The sequence below is a fragment of the Elaeis guineensis genome, chromosome 16, assembly GCF_000442705.2.
Source record: "Elaeis guineensis isolate ETL-2024a chromosome 16, EG11, whole genome shotgun sequence".
In the NCBI taxonomy this organism is placed as follows: Eukaryota; Viridiplantae; Streptophyta; class Magnoliopsida; order Arecales; family Arecaceae; genus Elaeis; species Elaeis guineensis.
The window spans coordinates 33577142-33589196 of NC_026008.2; the positions used below are offsets into that span (position 1 = coordinate 33577142).

General features: G+C 36.9%; 1 protein-coding gene across 2 annotated transcripts; it reads right to left on the reverse strand.

Moving 5' to 3' along the window:
• Window positions 1–2554: 2554 nt before the first annotated feature.
• On the reverse strand, window positions 2555–7885 carry LOC105059399 (protein cornichon homolog 1). Of its 2 annotated transcripts, XM_010942676.3 has the most exons (5): window positions 7688–7885; window positions 5102–5283; window positions 3008–3130; window positions 2874–2930; window positions 2555–2800 (listed from the first exon to the last, which is right to left on the reverse strand). In XM_010942676.3, exons 1-4 carry the CDS (start codon window positions 7751–7753, stop codon window positions 2897–2899), a joined length of 405 nt encoding a protein of 134 aa, XP_010940978.1. In that variant the 5' UTR covers window positions 7754–7885; the 3' UTR covers window positions 2555–2800; window positions 2874–2896. The 2 variants fall into 2 exon arrangements, with proteins under 2 accessions (XP_010940978.1, XP_073106328.1); XM_073250227.1 differs by having other exon boundaries at window positions 2555–2930.
• Window positions 7886–12055: the final 4170 nt, after the last annotated feature.

The window sequence follows — 12055 nt, forward strand, 5'->3', positions numbered from 1 at the left end:
ATAGAGAAAATTAATATTAGTAATCAAATTTATAAATAATTAGCAGACTCACACTGACGAGCCCATGATTTTACTGAAGGTGATTATGTTATGATTCGGGTTAGACCAGAACGGTTTCCTTCGAGAACCATCAAAAAATTGCATGCACGTGAAGCAGGCCCCTTTAAGATTTTAAAGAAAATCGAACCAAATACATATATTGTAGATTTACCATCTAATTATGGCATCAGCTCTACTTTTAATGTTTCGGATTTGATTAAATATAAAGAACCAATAACGATAGCTAGTGATATGTTTGAGCCTAACTCATCCGTTGAGAGCGAACCCCAACCCGAGTATTCTCAGCCAAAATTTTCTGTAAAATATAATCGTATTGAAAGAATTCTGGATGAGCAAGTAATTTCCACCAGGAGGAAAGGATATCAAAGATATCTGGTTTGTTGGCAAGGCCAGCCTGAGTCCAAGGACACATGGATAATTCTAGAGGAGCTGCAAAGAATTGATCCTGATCTACTCGAGCACGATCAAAGTCGAGGCAATCTTTATTCGATGGAGTCGAATTCTCTCCAACCCGAGAGAATTGGTGTAGACATCAGTCACCGTGATTCGTTATGGCTTGAATATTGATAAAGTCTTTTTATTTCTGTAATCCTTTTATTTTGAGTCCTGTAATGAAATTATAATTGAGTCCTTAAATTAGGTTTGCATCGTAATTGAATCCTAATTTGAGTTAGTCATTTGAGGAGTCTCATGGTCAACCACTTGGAGGCATACCATTTGAAGACACACGACCAAATGAGTGCTGCCCTCTTACGTGTGCGCACTCTCTTCACGATGATTTTAAATCTCCATGACTTCTTTATGTGGAAAATCCATCACCTTCCTCATCGTATGCCATCAGATTATCATCTTCTCAACGCCTTCCTCAAAACTCACGATCCATCTCCATCGCTAACACCCTCCTCAACGTTATTCTGTTTAGGTTGTTAGATTCCTCCTTTAAAAGGGAAAATAATGATCCTGTAATCGAGGATTAATTGGAAAAAAAAAAAATTCTATTTCCTCATCTCACGAGTTCTCTTCTTCCTCCCCCCCTCTCTGTCTTCCTTCTTCTTTCCCTCTCTTCCTTCTCTTCTCATAAGTCTTGCTCAATTGAAGAACGAAATATCTAATCAATTTGCAGGATCCCAACGCATCAACCTGCAAGATCCCAACACATCAACCATTCTTCCCAACGGCTGCTTCCTCCCTACGCCGCAATTCTTCGCATACTCGGATCAAATCCCTTTATTCTTGGACAATGAAAAAAATTACTAACAACCGCAGCCTGATTCAATGTCACGTCCGAATCCTCCCTCATCTAGAAATTTTCATCGACGTGTTTGTGAGATCTCTTACTTCTAAATGAATCTTTGAATATATCATTATTGTAGAAAGTTAATCCTGTATTTCTTTATTAATTATATCTGAATTTTTTAATTATGATCTGATGTCCTAATCATGAATAATTTTTCAATCATCTACGGTCTTTTTCTAGATCTAGAAGATTGAACTATTTGCATGCATAACAGTAATCTCTTCCTGAATTTAACATAATCATCTCCATTATCATTGTTTGCTGGTTATCTACTGCATTATTATTAATTTTGTTTGCTTGTATCCTCTAGAACTAGCCTCGTCCCACGTCAGTAAACTAATGTTAAATCAACAAAGAAATTACAGGAAAACCAAACAATGCTTGAAGAGAGCGTTTATCTAATGAAAGTTTTTTTATTTGTTAGTGTACTGTTCCATTATTCATTCATTAAGTGTGTGTTTTTTTTTTTTTTTCTTTTTTTTGGCACACAAAAGGGTGGACTGTCCTTAATAACTAATTATTCAAACAGAACATTGAGGAATAAATAATAATCTAGTAAGAAACGGAGTATTTATTTAATCAAAAATGGTTGATCATGCTTATGTAGGTACTATGACAACTTTCACGTTGTTCTCCATATAGTTTAAGAATAAGAAGCCAGGTGGCTATTAATGTCTTCTTAAAAGCATTAAACAAAGAGACCAGAATGGTTTTTCTGGTGAAAGGAGTTCATTGACTGGTGATATCACAACATGACAGATGAAACAGAAAGTAAATCCCAATGATTTTTTTTATGGTTTTTAGCTTTCCTTGTGCCAAAGGCCAGGCAAATCTCATACAGAAGTTTTGATAACTCAATCAACATGTAAAAATACATGCAGGTTAAGAGAGAAAAATGATCTAACCTGCCAAGGAGTTCATTGACTGGTGATATCACAACATGACAGGTGAAACAGAAAATAAATCCCCATGATTTTTTTTATGGATTTTAGCTTTCCTTGTACCAAAGGCCAGGCAAATCTCATACAGAAGTTTTGATAACTCACTCAACATGTAAAAATACATGTAGGTTAAGAGAGAAAAATGATCTAACCTGCCAAGGAGGTCTTTTTATCCACCACTACCACATGGACATCATGTGATGAATGAATCTATAACCAATAAACTGGAAGGGAACTGGACTCCCTTGAAAAGCCCTGAATCAAATCTCAGAATTTTATCAATAACACAAATATTAAATATTGTACAACTACAAAGATCTTCATGAATGTAAACAAGTAGTCACCCTTTTTAACAACCATTCAGGTTTGATGGACAGATTACAAAGACAGGAATCTTGTATTTTCATGGAAGCATCACAAAATAGAGAATGACAACCCAATTTGAGCTTGATGTGCCGCTTTGTGCTTCCAGGAGCTTGTTGACAGATCACCAGCAAATGCCCTGATGTGGCGCCAGCAGCCATTAAGAACATTGATTAATTGGCAATTTAATGTTTCACGCAAGTAAAACACACCATAGATATTGGATTTTGATGGACTACTCATCATCCTCCACCAAGCTCCAAATCATCCTGCATGCACAAGAAATCATTAATTAGCCCAACCTGCCCACAAATTATCTAATCCGGACTTATGGTGTGCCACTTACCAGAATAAAGATAAAAAGAGAAGCACAACAAGATAGATTAGCTTAAGAAGGCGGTGTTTCTTTTCCCTGTTGAGTTGATTAAATATCTCAGTCACATCCACCAGATGATGCCGCCGCTGATACCTGGGCGAAATCAAACAAAAGAGCTGCTTGTTCATTTCAGAGTCAATTTCAGTGCCTAATTCTGAAAAATGTACTAAGAACCTTTTGGCCAGAAGATAGAAATCAACTGCATGTTATAATTTCATTTGTTGGCAACGGTATCTTAGCTTGACATTAAAAAGAAAAAGGTGCTGATAAAAATATGTCATCCCTGATATACAATTTCAGTTTCTATGGTTGCCTTTATTCATTAATTAATGGTGGCAACTTTTGTAAGCCATTTGGGGTACGATTTCCTGCTCATAAAACATTTTAATCGTTAAAAAGAGAAGATGGTTTGCCACATATGCAGTCTTTTAATTTGTGGCTTGCTCCATCATGGAATTAATTCAAAGCTGAACAGTAATATCCTTTTTTGCCCCACAAGATGTCAAACTGCACAAAAACAGATCATCTATTGAATTTCTGTCAAATAAACAGGGGGCGTCTACAAACTAAGTTCTGCACAATACATAGTCTAGCTTCCGAAGTCTCCATGTTTTATTGAGAAGCCAGTGAATTCAGAGACAAACGACCGACAAGAAATGAAGAGCATTATTAGAACCAAGGTCAAATCAAATCATAAAAAAATAATCCATGTGCATTAAAACAAAAAAAGGGATCCTCAAAGTAGTAGATCATACTTGTGCAAGTCTTAGTCACTAAACTCATAGTATCTCCTAGTGGGCTGTCCATTCTGTCCATGCCACCTTGCAAATCAAAATCCTTTATCTACAAAAAGAACTTCAATTTCCTGGGTATCTCTTGCCATGCTATGTGCATATTATCCAAACGTTATGATCCTTCAAAGCTGCGAAACGTTTAAAATGACATTATACACTTTGTCGAATTGGCTAGGTCATCATCATAGAGTGCCACAAATACTTCTAAGACTAGATTCCCATAACCAATTTTTCACAAGTCTTCTGGATCAGCAAGTTTATCAGTTTTTCCAATTTGTAAACACTGGTTGATTTTTAGTTCATGCTCAGATATATTGCAAATGTCTGCAGCTCTGGAATGCAATTACAAATGCTAAATTTTATGATAAACATATTTTAGCTATGTGCCTATCTGGTCATAAGTTATGAAATCAAGTTCTAAAATCTATCTGCAACTCTGATATCCACTATAAAAATTTCAACTCATCTATTCTAAAACTTCAGCTCAATCAAATCCATTAAATGATGCTTATATCACAGCACCTGAAATTGGAATTCTTACATCAAAAGCAACAACTATCATAACCACAGCAACAGCAATATAAGAACAAAAAGAATTAAGGAATATAATCCAACTCATCACCTATCTGTAACATTCATGGTTTCCAAACAAAGGAGAGAAGACTGGGCAAATATACGATAAATGGGGTCAATTGGGTGATACAAAATGATTCAATAGCATTCAAGGTCAAATCCACCATCTTATTCACAAGTTATGATGCTATGTCAGGATGAATATCCAACGAATCAAACTCCTACATCTAATATGTACACCACATCAGGCGGCCAAGGTAAGTTACTACCGTAGAAGATTTTCTGGTTATACAGATATAAAAGTAGATTGTATAGCTATATAACAACATAATGAGATGGTAGGTTCCTATATTTAAAAAGCTATTATCCCTCTTAATGGAATTACTCCACCAAGAATAGGTACACCCCCAGTTGATCATTTTGGATGCTTCTTGAGAAGAAAAATATTGTTACATGGCCTCTATTAATAGCAAAATAACATAACAGATAAAAATTGATATCAACTCTACTTGATATGCCCGTCATTTGAATCTTCGTTATTGCATCAAGGTGTACAAAACCAAACTTTCATTATAAAAGAAGGGTAAAATTTTGCCCTATTTAAACATGAAACTTGATTTGTTGGTTTTCTATATCTTCTTACAATAACTATATCAACATGCCTATGGTAGTGCAAGGTAAGGGAAAAAAGACTTACAGTCGCACATTGTAGTAAACAATAGGAGCACAAAACAAAAACATAAACCAATGGCCAGACAAGAGGAAAAGCAGACATAAGACTCCTTGAAGGGCGAATTCTGGAAGAACCACTTTATTTATCCGTGAAGCTGAATCATATGGGTTAATATAGTCAAACTCTAGGTCTGCCAAGCACATAAGCTGCAAAAACATAATTTCAGAGTCAAAAAATGCAAAAGCTGTATAGCATACAAACTTAAATTTTGGAAAAAAATATTTGCAGGAGGTATCAGAAGGTCAGCAAAGCATGTTTAGTCATTTAACAAAATATGATTCTGCAGAAGTTATTAATTTTGTCCATAGACAAAAATCAATATCTTTCAATTTAGAAAAAATGTGAAACCTTCAGGGTCATATTTCCTATTGCTTGATTTAATATGAGACAGTGAGTACATGGAATCTTACGGTGCAACAATGAATCTGCGTATTGCCACCAAAATACCAACCATTGCAATGAATATGAGGACATCAACAAAAATCTGGGTCTATTATAGACAATCTTGTAACGCTGGCTGTGTTTGTTTCCATGTAAGTATTAGAAATGCCTGCACTTGAGTCCTAAAAATTTAAGTCCTCAGAACTTGAACTTGCCGTTTGTTTTGGAAGAAGTTGATTCATGTGAAGCAACAAAAAAAAAAAAAAAAAAGAAAAAAAAAGAAAAAAAAAGAGGCATTGCGATTAAAAGTATCATTTTGTTTATTAGATATTTCTTATATGATCCATTTGTAAGGTGATAGTGAGTGGCGGAACATTCAAAATAAAGTACCTAGTGCCCTTCTCATCCACATGGGACTTGACCTCAGTGCCCCCATGCTGAATTCAAATTTGGGGTTTCTGGAAAAATGGGAACCCAAGTTCCTCACTTCAGGCTAAGTTGCATCGAAACAAATGCTTGGAAGCAACCCTCCAGACCCAATATAATTATTTTTTCTTTGAAAAAAAGCATTGAAATAAAACCAATATCTCATATTTATTCCTTAAGGAATGGCATCCATTTTACACTTGATGGTTACATTTTTTTTCTTGACCCTTTGCCTTGTGATAATCTTGTTAATATCGCCTTCATCCCTTGGTGTGGTTCGTCATTGATGAGGTAAACAATAAGACATCATAAATCAAGGATCCCTAGAATGAGATAGACCATGACAAAAGCATATTTGTCGGCAAATTTTCTCATTTTCCTGAACAAGATGAAGCAATTGAATTTGCAATTCCAGAGTGAAGAACATCAATGAAAGCATGCACCATCGGTTATTCCATTATAAAAATAAGTTTACATTCTTTGTGCATATATATATGCATGCACATGCTGGTGGATGGATTATAATATGATTTAGCTGATACTATGACAACCAGAGGAATGAAAACTTTAACCTGAAAAAAATCCAAGGAAAGAGAGAAACAAAAAGTACATGAAATTGTGAATATCACTCATTTCAAATATGTACCAGAGGAGTTTGAGCTATAAAAAGAACCAATATGATGCTTCACACATGGTTATGACTTTTATCACTCTCATATGCCAATGACTTGATCAGTTACACTCATCAGATGTGACAAATAAAGTATACATAAGTACAGCATAAGGTAGGATAGATTGCCATAAAGTTGAAAACACATGTTGCAGCCAAATAGTTCACTTCTGCTCATGGTCAAAATCCTCCAAATCCTCCAAGGCCTCAACAAATAGACACAGATCAAATTTTTCAATTTTTCAAAATCTACATCATTCCCCCACTTCTGTTAATACATAAGCATATAAGTTTGCCCATACTAGCTATGCAATCCAAAACAGATGAGAAGTGTCAACCAAATCACATGCCCTCAAACTAAGCCAACCGATAAGAACTCAATGTACAACCTTTACCACACTATTACTTAAACTAACAGGCCTAAAGACTCCCACTATTCCTTGCCCTCCTTTTTCACATCTCGAACAGTAAAAGAATAGTCTATTCCATCAAGTAGCACCACACCTTCATACCACCCTCTAAAGATAATTAAAGACTCATTCTTAATATCCCACCAAATAAAAGCACTAAACATCAAAGATTTATCAGCTCCTCAGAGATTTATCAGCTCCAACGCTGACATCAACTTCACTGACATTTTTCCCCTCAGGTAAAAGCCCCTCAACCACAGCACGGCTTGTCATCTTATTCGAATAGAACAAACTCTGCCCTGCTTTAAAACTCCAGCCAAAGAGCAGACCAATAACCTACTCATCTTCCTTCCATTCCCAGCTAACAGATAGAGCAAGTAGCCTATCATCTTAAAACCTTATACAGGCATCAAATGTTGTTACATTAAGAAAAAAAATAAAACAAAAATTCCGTTAGAAAAACAACCATCAAGTCAACCGAAGACCTAAAAACAGGAAATCTTGAGAACAAACGAGAGGGAAAAGGGGATCGGCATCTAGTAAGAAGTTCAATTTTTGATTCGCGAGCTTGAGAGGAAATAAAGTTTGGATTTTTATCCAAGAATTTGCCAGGAAAGGGATAAAGATTGGATTTTTTGGGCTCGATTAGAATGGAGAAGTTACCTGGTAGATGATGAGAACGATGAGGGCGATGATAAGGACGAAGGCAGTGATCCAAGCGAACACCATCCCGTCCGCCAACCCCCAATTCTCGGCCCCCCACGCTGCCACCGGAACGTCGACGCCTCTGGGCGTGAAGGCGTGGGGTTCTTGTAATATAATGGGGATTGCTTCTGTCCGATGCTGGGACCAGCGCAGTGAGAGATTTTATACTTATTTATTTATTTATTTATTTGGTAATAAGGGATTTTGATCTTTTAACTCCAATCTAGCACAAGAAAGAAAAGAATATTTACTTAATATACACATATATCATGAATGCACCCAACTACATGCCCTTCGGATGATGCGCAGGCATTAGTCCACCACACCATGTAGCTAAGCCCCACATTGGGTTGTGAAATGTGTGGATTGGAGTGTTGCTTTAAGTGAGTGCAGTCCTGTCTTTTGTACAAAAAAAGCTTTATTCTAGTTTAGATACGCTAGATCAAGATCAACAATATTTACCCAAAAAAAAAATCAACAAAAGGACAACAAACTATAAATCTGATGTTTTGCCCCAGCATACCTTGCGTACTCGATAGCATGTCAAGGGTCTCTCTCTCTCTCTCTCTCTCTCTCTCTCTCTCTCTACCCTTCCCTCTCTATGTGTGTTTCTATGAGCGTGCATGCCAATAAACACACGCATCAAACCGACATGCGTTGGTTATTTGAAAAATGCCGAGGATGGTGAAGATGTTGGACAAACATTAGGTTACCTTTGATCTCTTTTGGTTAAATAGATAATACCTTAAGTATACAATGATTTTATAAGCAGGTGTTGCTAGAGTTTAAGTCCCCAAGACTGACATAAGTGCTTTGCGTGAGAAAGAGGATTCCGCAACAAGGGTTTTATCATCCCCTCTATTGGGGGGGTTTGCTTTCAGATCGGACATCGAACGACTGCGATCTTCATGGACATGCTGCGGATGGATCCAATCAGTCGATGAATAGTTTGGCTGTGAAAGATAAGAGGATGGATTCTCCATCCTTTCGATTGATGCCAGGCAATTCTTCTGAAAATCAACTGGACACAGGCCAAACATGGGTCTAGGTCGTCCAAGGCCGATGATACTTTAGATGGAAGATGCCTCGATCATCGACGGATGATATTTCTGCATTAGAGGCTCGATTCTCAGAGCTGGTGGTATTTTGGAGGACGAGCTTCAACGAACTGTTAGGAAAAGAAAATCAACAATGGTGGGGAAGTCTTGGGACAGGGGCTGTCTCTTGACTTTATTCAGAAGGAAATAAAAAATCACCAGCAAATTGAAGGAGATTTCCAGGTATCCCCTTTATCTAAGGGATTTCTCTTATTTTGTTTGCCATTTGAGGAAGTTCGTTCGCGGGTGCTGGAATTGGGTTCTTGGACATTAGTTGGGTAGCTGCTAGCTATTGACTGCTGGAGACCGAGCTTTAAGCCCTCCAGGGACTCTATCCAAAAAGTGAATATCTGGCTTCGTCTCCCTGATCTACCATTGGAGGTCTGAGAGAAAGAGATGATCTTGAAAATAGCAGCCAAAGCTGGTAAACCCAAATTTTTGAATCCCTGGACAGCAAACTCCTCTTGATTAGGGTTTGCTAGAGTTTGTATTCAGTTGGATCTGTCTAAATCTGTATGCCTGGATACTAAGCTCCTGATCAAAAATCAAGTAATATGGCAGGAATTTGTATATAAAGATCTGCCTAATATATATTATCACTGTGGGTATGTAGGAACCATCGTTTCTCAGTGTTTTAGATGCAAGGATGAACCACAGTCACAGGACTCCATGCTTTATGGACCCTAGATTAGAGCTACTTGGGTTCCAGTTGGACCATCCACTCAGTCATGACACAAGGGCGATTGATTCTTCTTCAATACCTACTCCCGATGGAAATGCTTGGATTACTCTTAAGAAAGTGGCCACTAAGACTGTGCCCAAGTCTAATGCAGATGCTATGCCTCTGGACAATACTATTGGGGGTTCAAGGTTTACTCCACTGACACCTGAGCAGGATTACTTACCATCTGAGATAAATTTTATGGAAGGGCTGCAATCTGAACCTATAGACTCTGCTCAAGCTAATGTAATTAACCTCAAGGAGAAATGAAAGAGATCTCCCTCTCAATCTACTTCTAATGAAAGATCCTCATCTTCGGTATCTCCTCCGCTAACAAAGATAATTGTTCATGAAGAACCAGAGGCTAAGGATTCTCAATCTCCATCTTCTACTGCTCTAATTCTATACTCTAAAGCTTCAATGAAAAAGGAGGTCTAGCAGCCAGTGATGACCAACCCCAATAGATTAAATGGGTCATCACTTGCTACTATCCTTGAGCCTGAACCTCAGGTAGTGCAACACTCATCATCTGAGCCACCTATTGATCATGCTGTATTGGTGAATTAAGTATGGCAAGCACTGATTACTCATCCTACTATTTCTACTGATGATACTCAACCTGAGTCCTCCTTTATGGTTGCATCTAAACGTGTTGATGAGATGTCATCAGTATCTTCGCCAGCACAATGAAGGTACTTATGTAAAATTATCAAAGAGCTATGAAGCCCTCATTTCGTAAGTATTCTAAACTTCTCTTAAGTAAGTATAGACCGAATATTTATGGTTTTATGGAAACAAGAGTAGATCTAAATTCTTTAGCTTGAATTCAACAATGGTTTGGTCCTTTTTGGGATGTTTATATGGTTCCCTTTGATGGTTTATCAGGAGAATGGTCGTTTTATGAGGAAAATATCTTAGTCAGATCACTTTTACACATGTTGATAGACAAGTATATCTAGGCATTATTTCTCCTCGTAATTCTATATCTTAGATATTAGGGTTGGTTTATGCGAGTACAACTGGTTTGACTCGTTGATATCTTTGGCAAATGGCCACTCATATTCTTGATCTAAGGATTCCTTCCCTCTTGTTAGGTGACTTCAACTGTCTTTTATATTTTAGTGATAAAATGGGAGGAAAGCCTTTCTATATTGATCATGATGTTAAAGAGTTTCGAAATTTTGTCTCCTCCAATGGTCTAATTGATCTTGGTTTCGTTAGCCCTAAATTCACCTGGTGCAATAATCAGAAGCATATGGTAAGGGTATGGGAATGTCTTGACTGTGGATTTGTGTTGAAAAACTGGTTTGACTGATTCTCTATCTCTAACATTCAGCATCTTGTTTGTTTTGCATTTGATCATTATCCTCTTTTACTCACAGCCAACACTCATCATCATAGATCTCACCCTCCTTTTAGGTATTTTAAGTTTTGGAGGTGTTATCCAAATTTTCAATACTTAATTTAGAACCATTGGAATGGGAAGGAGGAGTTACCTCCTATTGAGAGGCTTTCTTTTCTCTTATCAAAAATCAAAAAGAAAATTATCCAGTGCAGTAAATTTAAGGTGCATAATCTGTTCAGAAAAGGAGAGGAGTTGTATAATCAAATTCTGTATTTATAGAATTCAGAATCTCAATCTGGGTTCTTATCACATGAGAATCATATTTTCTTGTTACATCTCCTCCAAGAATATAATCATGTGTTAACCAAGCAAAAATACTATTGGAGACAAATATCTCGTATTCAATGGTTGGAGGGTGATATGAATATTAAATTTTTTCATCGAAGTACCATTGTTCGCAATAGGCGCAACCAAATCTCTACTCTCAAATTAGAATCTGATCAGTGGTGCCATGAGGAAGAGGAAATCAGAGTAATTTTACAGTGATATTTCCAATCAAGGTGCAATTTAACACACTTGTCTGAGGATTTTTGGCTTCCACAGTCACCTTCAATTTTATCATCTTCTCAAAAATAAAATCTCGTGGCTTCTATCATGGAAGATGAAATAACTGCTGCCTTGTATTCTATGAACCTGGATAAATCCCCTGGGCTTGATGGTTTTTCAGCTTCCTTTTTTCAAGATTTTTGGCATATTATTGGAAAAAATGTTATAAAAGTGATCCTTTCTTTCTTCTAAACTTCATATATGCCAAGTTCTTGGAGAAACACATTCCTGATGCTGATACCTAAAAATTAGCATGCCTCTGTGCCATCAGATTTTTGCCTAATCAGTCTATGCAACACAGTTTATAAAATAATAGCTACTGCTTTGCTGAATCGAATGAAACCTCTAATGCCAAATTTGATCTATGTCAATTAAGATGCCTTTGTTGGGGGTAGATTCATTATGGAGAATATTTTAATTGCCTAAAAAATCATGCACTCACTCGCTCGTGCAGCTTAATCTCGGGCACTTCTAATGATTAAAGTTGATATGAAAAAAATATATGATCGGGTGCAATGGAACTTTCTTTTTAGGGTTCTTAAACAGTTCAACTTTTC

Excerpts from the sequence above, each read along its gene's own strand:
- LOC105059399 (XM_010942676.3), bottom strand. The coding sequence starts at position 7,753 with ATGGTGTTCGCTTGGATCACTGCCTTCGTCCTTATCATCGCCCTCATC. Across the intron at positions 5,284-7,687 it reads TCGTTCTCATCATCTACCAG|CTTATGTGCTTGGCAGACCT; the intron begins GTAACTTCTCCA and ends ATGTTTTTGCAG. Across the intron at positions 2,931-3,007 it reads CTCTTTTTATCTTTATTCTG|GATGATTTGGAGCTTGGTGG; the intron begins GTAAGTGGCACA and ends TTGTGCATGCAG.